At 42.8% G+C, this 15,976-nt stretch overlaps 1 protein-coding gene across 1 annotated transcript in view; it reads left to right on the forward strand.

Moving 5' to 3' along the window:
• The first annotated feature begins 345 nt into the window (after positions 1–345).
• SKAP2 (src kinase associated phosphoprotein 2) overlaps positions 346–15,976 on the forward strand; it is a 172,805-nt gene continuing 157,174 nt past the window's right edge. The window contains exon 1 of the mRNA XM_075271460.1: positions 346–487. Within this exon, the coding sequence (XP_075127561.1) occupies positions 445–487 (43 nt within the window). The 5' untranslated portion in view covers positions 346–444. The remainder of the gene's footprint in view (positions 488–15,976) is intronic.

Here is a 15,976-nt window from a genome sequence, read left to right on the forward strand (position 1 = left end):
TGCTTTGTACATGCTATGCTTTCTTAGAGCACATTATGATATAGTTCTGCTCTTTATGAACATACTGATCTTGGACTTTCCAATAATGCAAAGATCCATTTTCATATCTGATATCATACACCTCTGTCTATGATGCTATTTTCATTATATAATATGCTAAAATGACTGACTGATGCTAATATACATTTATGAAATACAGTACGTAAAACTTTCAGCACTTCATTGCACAATTCTGTGCTTTTGGCTAGGGGGAGGAGGTGAGGACAAACCGACTGATTTGTCCAGTTACTTCCTTAAACTTTGCAAACACACAGTCGCCTGTTCTTTCTTCCTCTCTGTATGTTACTTCCCTGTTTTCATGCACAGTGCAAAAACTACGAGTCTCATTGCCAACTACTCAGTGTTCGAAATATTGCTTTATACAAGCCAAACTAGCCGTTCACAATGGCTCAACAGCTACCCGAGGACATTAAGACCTTAATAACAGGTACTGTAATTGACAGAGGGTGAGGCTACATGTGGTGTAGTGTACAGGGAGTTCTTAAAGGGGATCTGTACTGACTCCTGCTGTGCTCATGTAAATGAGTAGAACAGGTTACGAGTCATTGTAATTACCTGCATTCTGACCTGCAGCTTACAGCATGGGGACTGCGACTATGGAGACCACAATGTTTAAACATATGTTGATGTACTGTGGTTGTCAGGGTGCAGAATCTATGGGTGTGCTGGGTACATTTACGTCTATATACTTACATACAGGACACTAGTACATTGTACACTTCAGGATCTCGGATCAGGGACCGGTTTGGAATTTGCTAAATACAAAGACTTATAACTTGTGTCTTCAATCACATATATACGTGCACAATATAGCTACAACAGTGGTTCTTAACCTTGTTTGAGGTGCCGAACCCACCAGTTTCATCTGCACATTCACCGAACCCTTCTTTAGTGGTAAATCAAATATGATTTTTTTCCAAATTCAAGACATAGGTATATGTTTTTTTACTGGTACACAAAATGAACCGTACATATGGCCTAGGGTTCGATCGAACCCTGGTTAAGAACCACTGAACTACAACATATCTACTCAAATTGGTATATTACATAGGTCTCACAGATTTTCTTTTGTTATTTAGCTTATAGTATAAACCATAATGTAATGTAAATGCTATGAAATCTTTAAACAGAGTCTACCATCCCTCCTACTCAAATATATTCAGCTGCTGCCACCCCATTACAGAGCACATCACTGGGTGCAGGACTTGAGCTGCTCAGACCCCTGCTATCTCCTGCCTGCACCACCCTGTGAGTTGATCCTCCCATTGCTTTGATATCCCCCATCCTACTTAAGCAGCAAGAGCTCAGTGGACTGCCCCCGATGCACGAATTGCCTCATTTGCATATTACTTCAAATTAGTTTTTTTTCCAAATCTGCAAAAGGGACATATATATCAAAGGAATATTGTTCATCACTGTAATGTACTCTATATGGAGGTGGGAGCAGTCGAATATTTATGAGGCCGGTGTCGACTCCCCTTAATACAAGCCTGAAAGTTTTATATAGAATTATATTATATAAAATATTACCTAATATTTTGTAACATACTATATATATAAAGCCTCTGATTTATCAATAATGCCACAGTCGCTGTAAGAACTGTCATCAGTATGACCAATGTCTGTGACATATTCTTTAGAATGTCACGTCTCATGTTAAATGTCTCTGAAGCTATGTTCACACCACACAGTATACAAAACCATCACTGCTTTAGTTGCAGTAATGGTTTCCTTTTTCTTATTAAAGGGGTTGTGAGGGCTTATTTTTTTTATGTCCTATTGTCGGGATAGTCCATAGATATATGATTGATAGGGGGCCCACTACTGGATCATCTGTACTGAGCCGCTTCCGGGGCCCGTCCAATACACAATATTGGGCCCGAAGCAGAAAACTCTATCCGATGTCTATCAACCTGGCGCCTTCACTGCAACTCAGCTCCCATTGAAATAAATGAGAGCTCATAAAAGGAGAGTGCAACCATGGTTTTTGCATAATTTTTTTCTCCTTATTTTTTTCAAGGGGGCTGCTACATACGATATACATTATGTATAAGGGTGATGCTGCAGTTTAAAGAAACACAGCATACTGCTTGGAAATAAAGGTTCTATGTGTTACTGGTGGTGTGGCTCACGGCTCCTGGGCCTCAGGGGCACATATTCCAGGAGGCTACTTGAGGCAGTGTCCTCAGGCAGCGCCTCATGAAATAAACTGGGGAGGGGGGCAGCATTTTTTTTAAATTAGCTGCTGTTTATTGCACCTTTCCATGCTCTTGTCCATGCCACCCTACACTACCGCCTGTAACTGATGCTTAAGCCATAATGTCTGGGGACAATAAAAAATTGGTCATATACTGTGTGGAAGGCAAAAAAGGTGGTCATATACAATATATGGGGGTCCATAAACAGTCTGCCAATGGGGGTGTATCCTAAGTAGGGGGCCCCATCATGGCACCAAAGATGGCTAGGTTGAGTATTTTTTGTTTGTTTGTGTGAGGGGAGGGGGCACCTTTCTATAGTTTGCCACATGTGGCAGAGAGGATAGGTTCATCCCTGCTGGGCCCCATTGCAAAAGCGGTACCAAGGACCCCACTCACTCTATATGCATATACTACTATCTTCTTATGTGGTAAGGGGACTTTGGGCTACAATAATCACCAGGACCTGAACCCCATTCAGCTATACACTTGGTTACAGGCATTTTTAATAATTTCCTTAAATGTCATAGCTGTTAAATGGCCACATAATATATTCTACCTTCTGCATTTTGTGATCAGACATGAAGAAGAAGAGGCACACTTAGCATTAAGCAGGTCTCTTCATGGTACTTGAGCCTGGAGAGCAAACTGCCTTGTATAGTGTATAGACCCCTGGGTGATCAGCTGTTTTAAGAGGCTGCAGCGCTTGAGTGAGCACTGAAGCCTCTTCCATAGTTACCAAGCAGTGTGTTGTACATTTGCGCAGCAGATGTGACTGTAATGCAGCTCAGCCCATTTATTTGAAGTGGACTAAGCTGTGATAAGGCCATGTGACCGAGGAACGCGACATGCGGAGTGCAGGTAGCGCTGCCACCACTTCAATCGACTGATCCACGGGGGTTCCCAGAGTCGGACCCCCAAGTGTTGTGCCTAATCGATATGTCATCAACTTAAAGGGGTTCTCCCATCTTAGCCCTTCAGCTAGGCTGTATGCAGTGTCTGCTTCTCACTTCCTGTATTTCACTCCCCCTCTCCTCCCTCCTGCTGAACGGGACAAATAACACTTCTGCAGGTCAGATAATCTGCAGATTCTTGTACAGAACCGACTCCGTGTTATCTGTGTGTTTACTTAGAGAGATAACAGACTTTATCAGCAGGGTGCAATTATCTGAATGGATTGTCCTGTTGGCAGAGCAGTGAGTAAGTGAAGTCATTTGTCCTATCTCCCATATCCGTGGTTATTGTAATGCAGTGTAAACAATGAGAGGAATAAGTTCACATAGCAGGCAAACAAAGCAGAATTTCTAAAGCAATATATTTAGAAAAAAGCTTCAATTTACATAAGCTACCAGTATAGATAGGATCCTTGAGATGGGACAACCCCTTTAAGCGTCTCGGTAGCCCCATTAATACCGTTATCGTCTCACATCACAAAGGAATTTACCACTAACCTTCGCTAACCCCATTTACTTCTTTATCACCTTAGATCACTAGGGAAGCTTCCATTAACCTTTGTGCAACCCTAAATCATTAAGAATTCTGAATACCTTTACAGGCCTAGACCGTCAGGAATGTCTCAATTGTTCCGTTCACATGGACCACACAGGGTAACTTGCAGGCCCCCATTCTTGTGATTACTGGGGGTCCTGATGGTTGAACTCACCAGTGAACAGATCTATATCTTGTGGATAGATGATGTTACGTTTAGGAAATATTTAAAAATAATAACCACAGGATACCAACATTACCACAATAGTTTTTTTATATTTCTTTTTTTAGCTTCTTCCTCTTATCACTCATGTTCTATGTTCTTACATGACTACAGATATAAAAGTGTTCAAGTAAAATAAATATTGAAAATAATATACCGGTAATTCTAGATATTCTATTGCTTTTACTTTTTAGAGTTAGCACAATTTAGGAAAGGTCCATCCATTGTATTGCAGAACTTTTTGCATATGTTGTTCTAAATGACACTTTCCTCTATGTTCTCTTATGTTCTCTTATTGATCCGAGTAGAAAACATTGATACTGCGAGTATTTACAGTAAATATATTGAGCTCATACAGATAAAGCATTGCTTGTGCGTCTTACATTTGCAGACAATAGGGACCTTTCATAGTTCTAGATGTTTAATTGTAGATTATTTTGGTCATAACAACTAATAAGTACAGGCATTGTGTAACAGGGATGACCACTTTCTATTTTATAAGTGCCTTGTTCCTTTAGCATTCAGAAAAAAACATCTGACGAGTCTGAACCCTCCTTTAGGCTAAAGCCGTACTCTGCAGATATGCAGCAGAAAAAAACACTGTGGAAAAGCTGCATTTTTCAAAAACGCACCATGTTAATTTTACCTGCGGAAATGCTTGTGTTTTCCCTATAGATTTAATAAGCGAAGAAAAAACGCAAAAAAAAAAATCAATGAAGAACACTGCTTAAAAAAAGTGATGCATTTCCACTGCATTTTTTCTGCTGGTTTGTTTAGGTGTGGGCCACTACATAGGGCCTTAGCTTTACTTAGTAACATAGTTGACTGTAGTGTCTCAGATATCTGATGACTCATGATGGACAAGCATAGTTATAATATGCTCCACAGTGGCCCCCACACAGTGTAATATACTCCATAGTGGCCTCTCACAGTATAATATGCTTCACAGTGGTCCCACACAGAATAATATGCTCCACAGTGGCCTCACACAGAATAATATGCTCCCCACAGTGGCACCAAACAGAATAAAATGCTCCCAAGAGTCCTCATTAAACTAGTTCAGATTAATTTGTTAAATATTTGGTGAATTTCGTCATCCTGAATAGTTTTAGTATTGTTATAATAGCCTGTGGTTGCCTCAGAGTATAATAATCGGAGGCCCAGGGGAGATGATGGAAAATAACAAAAACTTATTCTCACCTTACCTCTTCTCACTTGGGCAGCATAACTTCATCCAGAAGTCTTCTGCATCCTCTTTCACTCTTCTGCATGTGACTAAGGTCATGCAGGGGAGGTGATTAAATATAGCAAACACTTATACTTACTGCTCTTGGGACTCCTACAGCTCCCACCATCTTTTTGGGGGTCTTCTAATCTGTAACTGAGGTTACGTGTCCCAAACGTCACTACTGTGGTCTGTGTTTGGGCCTCACTGGTTACATGGGGCACGTCTGATGTAATAAAGCTGGCACGCTCGACTTGACTGCAGGGCCCAATCAAAGGCCCCAGAAGTGATGTCTGGGACGTGTGACCTCAGTTACAGGCCAGAAGAGGCCCGAAGAAGATGGTAGGATCCATTGGAGTCTCAGGACAGGAGAATATAAGTGTTTGCTATATTTAGTCACCTCTCCTGGGCCTTCAATTATTATACTCTGGGATATGAGACGACCCCAGTGTATAATAATAGCATTATGGGAAAGGAGCCAATATAATGCCAGGTCCCATTCCATTAACAATATGTGGCTTGGTTGCCGCCCGTTACCAGACCTCCACTTCCTATTAAAAAAGCAGCTTTTCTCTGGTAGGGCCCACTAAAGGCACGGGGCCCACAGGGGGATTCACTGGATCCCCCGTGGGCCAGTCCGACCCTGCCTTAAACAATGCTATATTTATATATAAGGATATATGACCAAAATTAGGGGAATAACACTGCGCTGACTAGAAGCATTTAATTGTAAACAACGCACTTTATTGGATGTGTGTTGGAATCCAATAAAGTGCGTTGTTTACAATTAAACGCTTCTAGTCAGCGCAGTGTTATTCCCTAATTGTGGTCATATATCCTTGTTCTACCACCCGGCTGGGTGTTGGGTTTCCTGTTGGTCATCCATACTCCAGTCCACTACTGGTATTTGCTCTGAAAGTTGGAGTAAACAGATTGTGGTCGCTCGGTGCACTTCTTCTATATTTACATATAGTTACATATAGTTAGAATTATATTTCCCCATAATGACGCTGCTAATAATATTTTGTGGTTTAGCTCTACATTAATCGGGTCTGTTGCTTTTTTTTTTTTTTTTAACAGTTACATTTTTTGCTTTAGTATTTTAGAATCCATAATTTTTTTTTTATTTATTTCATTGTTTTGGCTTCCAGAGCTGCAAGGCTGCAGTGCTAACTACTGAGCCACCGTGTTGCCCCATTGTTTTGGCTTTGTGAAGCCTCGATTTAACTGGGAGAAACCGAATGAGCTTGTTGAAGGTGGAGACCCCTCTCCACTTCAAGCCGTCTTCACAGCGGCGATCAAAGGTTTAAACTGGTATGTTCTCTTGATTCTGACCATTTAGTGATGGCTCTTAAGTGTTTTTCATCCATTCCTGGATGACTTGGTCTCTGTAATGCAGCTGGTGTGGACCCACTGTACCACTAACCTGATTTGGCTTTGGGCTACTAGTAGTTTCAGCAGTAAAGATCAGGATGGTTTAAGAGATACCAGTTAGTGGCATCGAAGTGACAGGTAAGACATGGTATAGTGGACAGGCCCAGGGCAGGTGTTCTTTCTAACTGATATTTAGGCAGATATCAGGGCAAGTAGCTCCCACTCAGATTCAGGGACACATTTCAAGCACTAGCTTCAGAGTAGATATAGTTGCTCTCACTATTTATCAGTCTGCAGGATTTTCTGAATGATCCTGACATAAAACAGACTTGTAGAAATCCTGCAGGAATGATGATCTGCTCCATCTTCAGCTGCAGACTGAGATGACAAGGCTTAAAGTGGTTGTCCAGGATAAATAAAAAAAAAAAAAAAAAAAATTAGGCCAGGAAGGTGTAAAAAACCCCAACCCCATACTCATCTCTGTGCAGGAGTATTTCTTCCACTGATTATCAACAGATATTGTGAGGGAATCTTCAATGAGGAAGGGGGGACTGAGTTAGTTGGGAAGGGCTAGTAGTGCGAAGGCTAGCTAGGGAGACAGGGAGGGGTTGTATGGGAGAGAGAAAGGGGGAGGGAGCAAAGCATTATGGTAATTGTAGGCTAGAAGCACAGGAAGCTACACCATGTAAACAAATGCAGAAGATGCCAGGAGCTCCCAGAAATCACACCAAACACTGTTAAAGGGATATGGGTGTGCTTATTAACCCATTAATAGCACTTTTTTTTCTTTTTTTTTTATTTCCCTGGAAAACCCCTTTAACTTTATCATAATTACATGAGCAAATAGCATGATATCAAAGGCAGGAAGCTGAGAACTGTACAGTATAAAGTAAAATACTAAGGTGGGAGCCACAGACTCTTAGCATACATGCAGAAGAATCTGATGCTAATCTGATCTAAACTATAATAAACCTGTGAGCACAGTGTGAACTCTACCTTAAAATTAATCAGCGGTTGTCTCATTAGTAGGAAACTGTGGGTGGCCACACATTTCCCCTTCATGGCCGTACTAACAACTCCACATGACTTTGGTCAGTACCGATTAGATACTGCTAAATCACTTACTCAGACCTTTGCTTATAAACTAATTTTAATCATTTCCAAAACCTGCCAGACTTTGACAGAAACCACTTCATATTAATACGTGTTATCTAGCTGAGTAAAAGCAATTGTAATATCTTATCAGTCAGCCGGAGCTGGACAGTTGTTTACTGCAGTGCTCTGAAGGGCATTTTCGGTATCTTTGCCCGGCCTGTAGGAATCATAACTATAGTTCCCAAACATCTGTAGGAGTTATAACCTTCAACAAAATGGTCTTTATTTGTGAAATTTTACAAGAAAACTTAATGTTTAGGTGACCTTTAATTTTAGGTTTTTAGTATGCGGTATTTACTTGAGTAGAAATTCTTGAAATGGAACTTTTCAGGCAGACCACAGAACTTCCAGCCACATTGGTTATATGAATATTTCATAAACCTTGTACTTAGGAATTTGACCTGCAGACGGATAATCATTTAAGTATGAAGGTGGATCAATGTAATGAGGCTAAGAGTTTATAGAATGTCATTTGGGGTTTTATTTCTTACAGGCTGGTTTTCAATGTCGTTATTATGAGAATTCTCACTAGCACTGTCCCCCTAAGTGTATTAAACTCCTGTAATGGGAGATTAATACAAAGAATGATGTGATACATCAGTTTATTCTATAAGTGGACAAAGCACTTGATGTGGGGTCCTAGGGTCTGCTGTTCAGTCTAGAAATAGTATTGTAAGTGTTCTTGGACTGTGTCCGGCTTTGTAGCTTATTCAAGTGAAAGAGACTGCAATACCTATTACAACCAAAAGAGTGGCGCTGTTTCTGGGATAAAAAAATAGATAATTCCTTTAACTATATGTGCCGTTGGCACTCGGCAAATTTATATTGAGGCTACTGACTACCAGACTAAAATCTTATTCAAGCCATTCCAGTAAAATCAGATGGAAAGAATACATATATTTAATCTATAGTTATAGTTATAATTCAATATTTGTTTTAGCTATGCAAGGTAGTCAATAAAGTAGATTTAAGGTAGGTTCACACAGAGTTTTTTGGAGCGGATTTTGACACGGAATCCGCCTCAAAATCCGGCTACAAAAACGACTCCCATTGACTTCAATGGGAGCCACTCGCTTATTTTTTCCGCTAGCTAGTAGCGAAAAAAAGAAGTGCGTTGTCCTATTCTGCCGCAGATTCCGCGGCTGACTTAGCCATGGTGTCCGTGGTGCGAGGCTCCTCCCTGATTAGGCTCATTATTCAAGCGTAATGCTGCGACTGGATATCGGTGCACTGCAACGGCATCCCGTCACGGCTAGCCATGCGGAATGTTCACACGCAGAATGCAAATTCTGACGTGTGAACATACCCTTAAAATCTGTTATTGCTGATACTGCACCCATGCCTGCTACCTGTACCCATGTCTAGTACCTGTAGCCATGTCAATTTACTGTTTCTGTAAAACACTGCATAGCTAATACTAAATTCACCTTCCTGTGAGGCCGGGTTCACACGGAGTATTATGGCACGTAATGTGGTACGTAGACGGCGCGGGAGCTTTTGCGGGCCGTCTGCGCTCCCATTGTATTCAATGTGAGTCGGTACCGTATACGCGGCGCTATTTTGCGGCCGCCACAAAATCACGGCTGCAAAATAGCGCCGTGTATATGGTACCGGCTCCCTTTGAAAACAATGGGAGCGTAGACGGCACGTAAAAGCTCCCGCGCCGTCTACGTACCACATTACGTGCCATAATACTCCGTGTGAACCCGGCCTGAAGATGATATCACTAGAGATGAGCGAACAGTGTTCTATCGAACACATGTTCGATCGGATATCAGGGTGTTCGCCATGTTCGAATCGAATCGAACACCACGTGGTAAAGTGCGCCAAAATTCGATTCCCCTCCCACCTTCCCTGGCGCCTTTTTTGCACCAATAACAGCGCAGGGGAGGTGGGACAGGAACTACGACACTGGGGGCATTGAAAAAAATTGGAAAAAGTCATTGGCTGCCGAAATCAGGTGACCTCCATTTTAGACGAATAGTGGATTTCAAATCCGGGTCATATGAGAATGTGAACTTTGTGACTATGAGACAGGGATAGCTGTACAGGCAGGGATAGCTAGGGATAACCTTTATTTAGGGGGGAATGTTATTAAAAATAACTTTTTGGGGCTCTATCGGGTGTGTAATTGTGATTTTTGTGAGATAAACTTTTTCCCATAGGGATGCATTGGCCAGCGCTGATTGGCCGAATTCCGTACTCTGGCCAATCAGTGCTGGCCAATGCATTCTATTAGCTTGATGAAGCAGAGTGTGCACAAGGGTTCAAGCGCACCCTCGGCTCTGATGTAGCAGAGCCGAGGCTGCACAAGGGTTCAAGCGCACCCTCGGCTCTGATGTAGGAGAGCCGAGGGTGCACTTGAACCCTTGTGCACCCTCAGCTCTGCTACATCAGAGCCGAGGGTGCGCTTGAACCCTTGTGCACACTCTGCTTCATCAAGCTAATAGAATGCATTGGCCAGCGCTGATTGGCCAATGTATTCTATTAGCCTGATGAAGTAGAGCTGAATGTGTGTGCTAAGCACACACATTCAGCTCTACTTCATCGGGCTAATAGAATGCATTGGCCAGCGCTGATTGGCCAGAGTACGGAACTCGACCAATCAGCGCTGGCTCTGCTGGAGGAGGCGGAGTCTAAGATCGCTCCACACCAGTCTCCATTCAGGTCCGACCTTAGACTCCGCCTCCTCCGGCAGAGCCAGCGCTGATTGGCCGAAGGCTGGCCAATGCATTCCTATGCGAATGCAGAGACTTAGCAGTGCTGAGTCAGTTTTGCTCAACTACACATCTGATGCACACTCGGCACTGCTACATCAGATGTAGCAATCTGATGTAGCAGAGCCGAGGGTGCACTAGAACCCCTGTGCAAACTCAGTTCACGCTAATAGAATGCATTGGCCAGCGCTGATTGGCCAATGCATTCTATTAGCCCGATGAAGTAGAGCTGAATGTGTGTGCTAAGCACACACATTCAGCACTGCTTCATCACGCCAATACAATGCATTAGCCAGTGCTGATTGGCCAGAGTACGGAATTCGGCCAATCAGCGCTGGCTCTGCTGGAGGAGGCGGAGTCTAAGGTCGGACCTGAATGGAGACTGGTGTGGAGCGATCTTAGACTCCGCCTCCTCCAGCAGAGCCAGCGCTGATTGGTCGAGTTCCGTACTCTGGCCAATCAGCGCTGGCCAATGCATTCTATTAGCCCGATGAAGTAGAGCTGAATGTGTGTGCTTAGCACACACATTCAGCTCTACTTCATCAGGCTAATAGAATACATTGGCCAATCAGCGCTGGCCAATGCATTCTATTAGCTTGATGAAGCAGAGTGTGCACAAGGGTTCAAGCGTACCCTCGGCTCTGATGTAGCAGAGCCGAGGCTGCACAAGGGTTCAAGTGCACCCTCGGCTCTCCTACATCAGAGCCGAGGGTGCGCTTGAACCCTTGTGCAGCCTCGGCTCTGCTACATCAGAGCCGAGGGTGCGCTTGAACCCTTGTGCACACTCTGCTTCATCAAGCTAATAGAATGCATTGGCCAGCACTGATTGGCCAGAGTACGGAATTCGGCCAATCAGCGCTGGCCAATGCATTCTATTAGCCCGATGAAGTAGAGCTGAATGTGTGTGCTAAGCACACACATTCAGCACTGCTTCATCATGCCAATACAATGCATTAGCCAGTGCTGATTGGCCAGAGTACGGAATTCGGCCAATCAGCGCTGGCTCTGCTGGAGGAGGCGGAGTCTAAGATCGCTCCACACCAGTCTCCATTCAGGTCCGACCTTAGACTCCGCCTCCTCCAGCAGAGCCAGCGCTGATTGGCCGAATTCCGTACTCTGGCCAATCAGCACTGGCTAATGCATTGTATTGGCTTGATGAAGCAGTGCTGAATGTGTGTGCTTAGCACACACATTCAGCTCTACTTCATCGGGCTAATAGAATGCATTGGCCAATCAGCGCTGGCCAATGCATTCTATTAGCGTGAACTGAGTTTGCACAGGGGTTCTAGTGCACCCTCGGCTCTGCTACATCAGATTGCTACATCTGATGTAGCAGTGCCGAGTGTGCATCAGATGTGTAGTTGAGCAAAACTGACTCAGCACTGCTAAGTCTGCATTCGCATAGGAATGCATTGGCCAGCCTTCGGCCAATCAGCGCTGGCTCTGCCGGAGGAGGCGGAGTCTAAGGTCGGACCTGAATGGAGACTGGTGTGGAGCGATCTTAGACTCCGCCTCCTCCAGCAGAGCCAGCGCTGATTGGCCGAATTCCGTACTCTGGCCAATCAGCACTGGCTAATGCATTGTATTGGCTTGATGAAGCAGTGCTGAATGTGTGTGCTTAGCACACACATTCAGCTCTACTTCATCGGGCTAATAGAATGCATTGGCCAGCGCTGATTGGCCGAATTCCGTACTCTGGCCAATCAGCACTGGCTAATGCATTGTATTGGCGTGATGAAGCAGTGCTGAATGTGTGTGCTTAGCACACACATTCAGCTCTACTTCATCGGGCTAATAGAATGCATTGGCCAATCAGCGCTGGCCAATGCATTCTATTAGCGTGAACTGAGTTTGCACAGGGGTTCTAGTGCACCCTCGGCTCTGCTACATCAGATTGCTACATCTGATGTAGCAGTGCCGAGTGTGCATCAGATGTGTAGTTGAGCAAAACTGACTCAGCACTGCTAAGTCTGCATTCGCATAGGAATGCATTGGCCAGCCTTCGGCCAATCAGCGCTGGCTCTGCCGGAGGAGGCGGAGTCTAAGGTCGGACCTGAATGGAGACTGGTGTGGAGCTATCTTAGACTCCGCCTCCTCCAGCAGAGCCAGCGCTGATTGGTCGAGTTCCGTACTCTGGCCAATCAGCACTGGCCAATGCATTTCTATGGGGAAAAGTTAGCTTGCGAAAATCGCAAACTGACAGGGATTTCCATGAAATAAAGTGACTTTTATGCCCCCAGACATGCTTCCCCTGCTGTCCCAGTGTCATTCCAGGGTGTTGGTATCATTTCCTGGGGTGTCATAGTGGACTTGGTGACCCTCCAGACACGAATTTGGGTTTCCCCCTTAACGAGTTTATGTTCCCCATAGACTATAATGGGGTTCGAAACCCATTCGAACACTCGAACAGTGAGCGGCTGTTCGAATCGAATTTCGAACCTCGAACATTTTAGTGTTCGCTCATCTCTAGATATCACCATAGGACCTTGGGTCTAAGGGGGGGTAGATTATGTGAGAGGCAGAGCAGGGAGACATTATGACAGCAGTGGTAGGGTAGAATAATGAGGTGGGGGGATCTTTTATGAGTCTGAGGTCACATGGTAGTTCTTATGAGTATCTGCAGGCAGCAGAGAGAGGTGTCTTATTTACACAGCAATCTATGCTAGAAAAAGAGATCATAGGAATTATTGAAGAAGGTGAAAACAGAAAAGGAAAGACACTGAGAGTAGACAACTTCCTAATACAGGGATCACAAGGAATACAAAAAATTACTAAATTGTCCCTTTAAAAGCATTTTATTTTTAGTACTGTAATAATACTGTATTACTATTGCTATGCATTTATCTTGGGCAGAACTCTGCTTCCTGGGGTTTCCCCATGCAAATGTCTGTGTCTCTGAAATTTCCTGTTCATTCTTCCAAAGGGGTCCTTAGCAGTTTCTTCTTCTTAGAAACAGCATTTGAAACTTCCTCCGGTGTTCACTTACCATTAGTCTGTTTCTTATGAGTCGATTAATATATTAAGCCTTATTGATCCTTATTGACACGTCCTGCGTGTACAAAGAAATGAAAATTTATGATGCAATTAAAAGTGCACATACACATATTCCAGGTAGATGGATTGTGGCTCCTCAGCATTATTCCTTCTGGTGGGTGCAACCTGGCAGCCATATTTGAGTATATAATATATCAAACTAAATGGTATTGGTCTGCTTTATATAAAACTTCCATACCATTTTTCTGCTAAGCTATATCAGATAATATTATCAATTATCTGTGGTTTGTATTGTATATTCTACAAATGAAGAGCAGTCGGAAACCTGTCACTACGAAAATCTCACAGAGCAGGAGGAGCTGAGCAGAATGAGAAATGTTTTTTTTTTTTTTTTTTTTTAAATGTAGATTGTGAGCCCCACATAGAGCTCACAATGTACTTTTTTTTTTCCTTTCTTTTTCCCTATCAGTATGTCTTTTTTGGAACACAGGATGAAAATCCAACACGGGGAGAACATACAAACTCCTTGCAGATGTTTTTTTGCCCTTGGCGGGATTTGAACACCAGGACTCCAGCGCTGCAAAGCTGTCAATCATTGAGTAGGACCGCCCTCTGGACTCCTAAGCAGGGATTTCAAGAACTTACATTGCATGTTCTGCCACACAACAGTTCTCATTATAGAATGAGAACTGTTGTGTGGCAGAACATGCAATGTAAGTTCTTGAAATCCCTGCTTAGGAGTCCAGAGGGCGGTCCTACTCAATGAATGACAGCTTTGAGAATGCATTCAGAGATGACTGATAGGGACCAAACACTGGACTTCTAAGCTTAGAATGAGCAGAGCTAAAGCGTATGTTTATTTACTGTTTCATAAATCAATACAATAGATGAAAGGAGCAAAATTGCAATATACTTCCCCAAAGTATATCTTTAAGAATTACTTTTGTCTTACTTCTTACCTGACTAATTTTAGTTTGTACTCTGTACACAAGCAGACTAGTTCACAATATGGTCTATGGAAAGGGGAGGAGTAGAAGAAGAGAGACAGTGACATGAAGCCATCTACAGCACTAAATAAGTCTTTTTGGAGAGGGCTGGAAAGTAATTCCTGATAACCCGGTTGTGTTGGGTAAGAAAAGTGTGTCTGTGGACATACCTCTTCCTCCCATCTCCCCTCTCCATAGAGATCTATTGTACAGATTTGATCAGAGGCAGAAGAAGGTAAATAAGTGAAGAAAATTCATGTCTTCTCAGCATCTCCTGCTCTCCAACATGCTGCCCAGAGCTAGATGTGACAGGTGCCATTTAACCAGTTCCTGACATTTGCTGTATCATACCAGCAGACATCAGGAGACCCAGGTATTATATAGTGGTGAGCCCGAGGCAATGCCTGCCATCAATTCTCTCATTGGTTGCGAACATTATTTCTACAGATGAGCTCAATAAAATGTGACTGAGGCATCTACTTACCAGTGGAGCAGGGTACTGCCATATTGAGGATGATCATGGTTCCCAGTAATGAGATCCATGGGCAGCAATCCGTTACTGTAACAGCCAGGGGCATATTGAGGACTCCCAGGCTTGCCGTCAGTGTAGTTCTATCACAGGCTGTGCTAGACAGCCTGTAATAGACTTCTATGGATTTTACAGTACACTGCAATGTATCACCATCAAAAATGCCCAACTACAAACTTATAAAATCAAAGTACTGAGAAATAAAATAATGTTTTTCCACAGTTTTTTTTTGCCTTCCCAAGAAAGTTGCATAAAAAAGATCAAAACATCAGACATTCCCTGAAATGGTATAAATAAAAAGTACATCTGAAACAAAGAGGCCTTATGCTGCTCTATATACAGAAATATAAAAAGTTATGGGTGTTATAGAATATGGTGACTCAAAGAAATTTTCATTTTAATATTTTTGGATTTTTTTTAAAAGTGGTAAAATATAAAAACTATAGAACTTTGGTATCTCCAGAATAGTACCGACCCGCAGAATACAGGTGATAAGTCATTTTGGCTGCACAGTGAATGGCATAAAAACGAAGCCCGTAAGAAAGTTGCACAGGTAGAGTTTTTCTCTAATTCTACCCCATTCTGAATTTTTTTCCAGCTTCCCAGTACATCTTATGGAATACTAAATGGTACCAGTAAAATTTATCAAAATGAAGCTCTCATATGGGGAACAGAAACATAAAACGGTTATGGCTTTTAGGAGACTGGGAGTTAGAATAACCCCAAAAGTCGAAAAGTGGTTATGGCGGGAAGGGGTTAAAGGGGTCACAATGAGTGACATGACTAAACCTCGTCTTATATTACAAATAAAAATGATATAAATCAAGAATTATGCGGAATGTGGTAGGGAATGGTCTATAATGATACTATTACTGATACATAGCTATATATAGCTCTAATAAGACAATTTCAGATACATTTAGATTTGTCTACTTTTATAATTGTGATGAAAATATGAGGCTTAACCAGAAAACCATTAACCAGATTTAACTTGTTGCTTTGAGATTTTCTCTTCGTGTATCTTGACCAC

This window comes from Leptodactylus fuscus, chromosome 4, assembly GCF_031893055.1.
Source record: "Leptodactylus fuscus isolate aLepFus1 chromosome 4, aLepFus1.hap2, whole genome shotgun sequence".
Classification (NCBI taxonomy): domain Eukaryota; kingdom Metazoa; phylum Chordata; class Amphibia; order Anura; family Leptodactylidae; genus Leptodactylus; species Leptodactylus fuscus.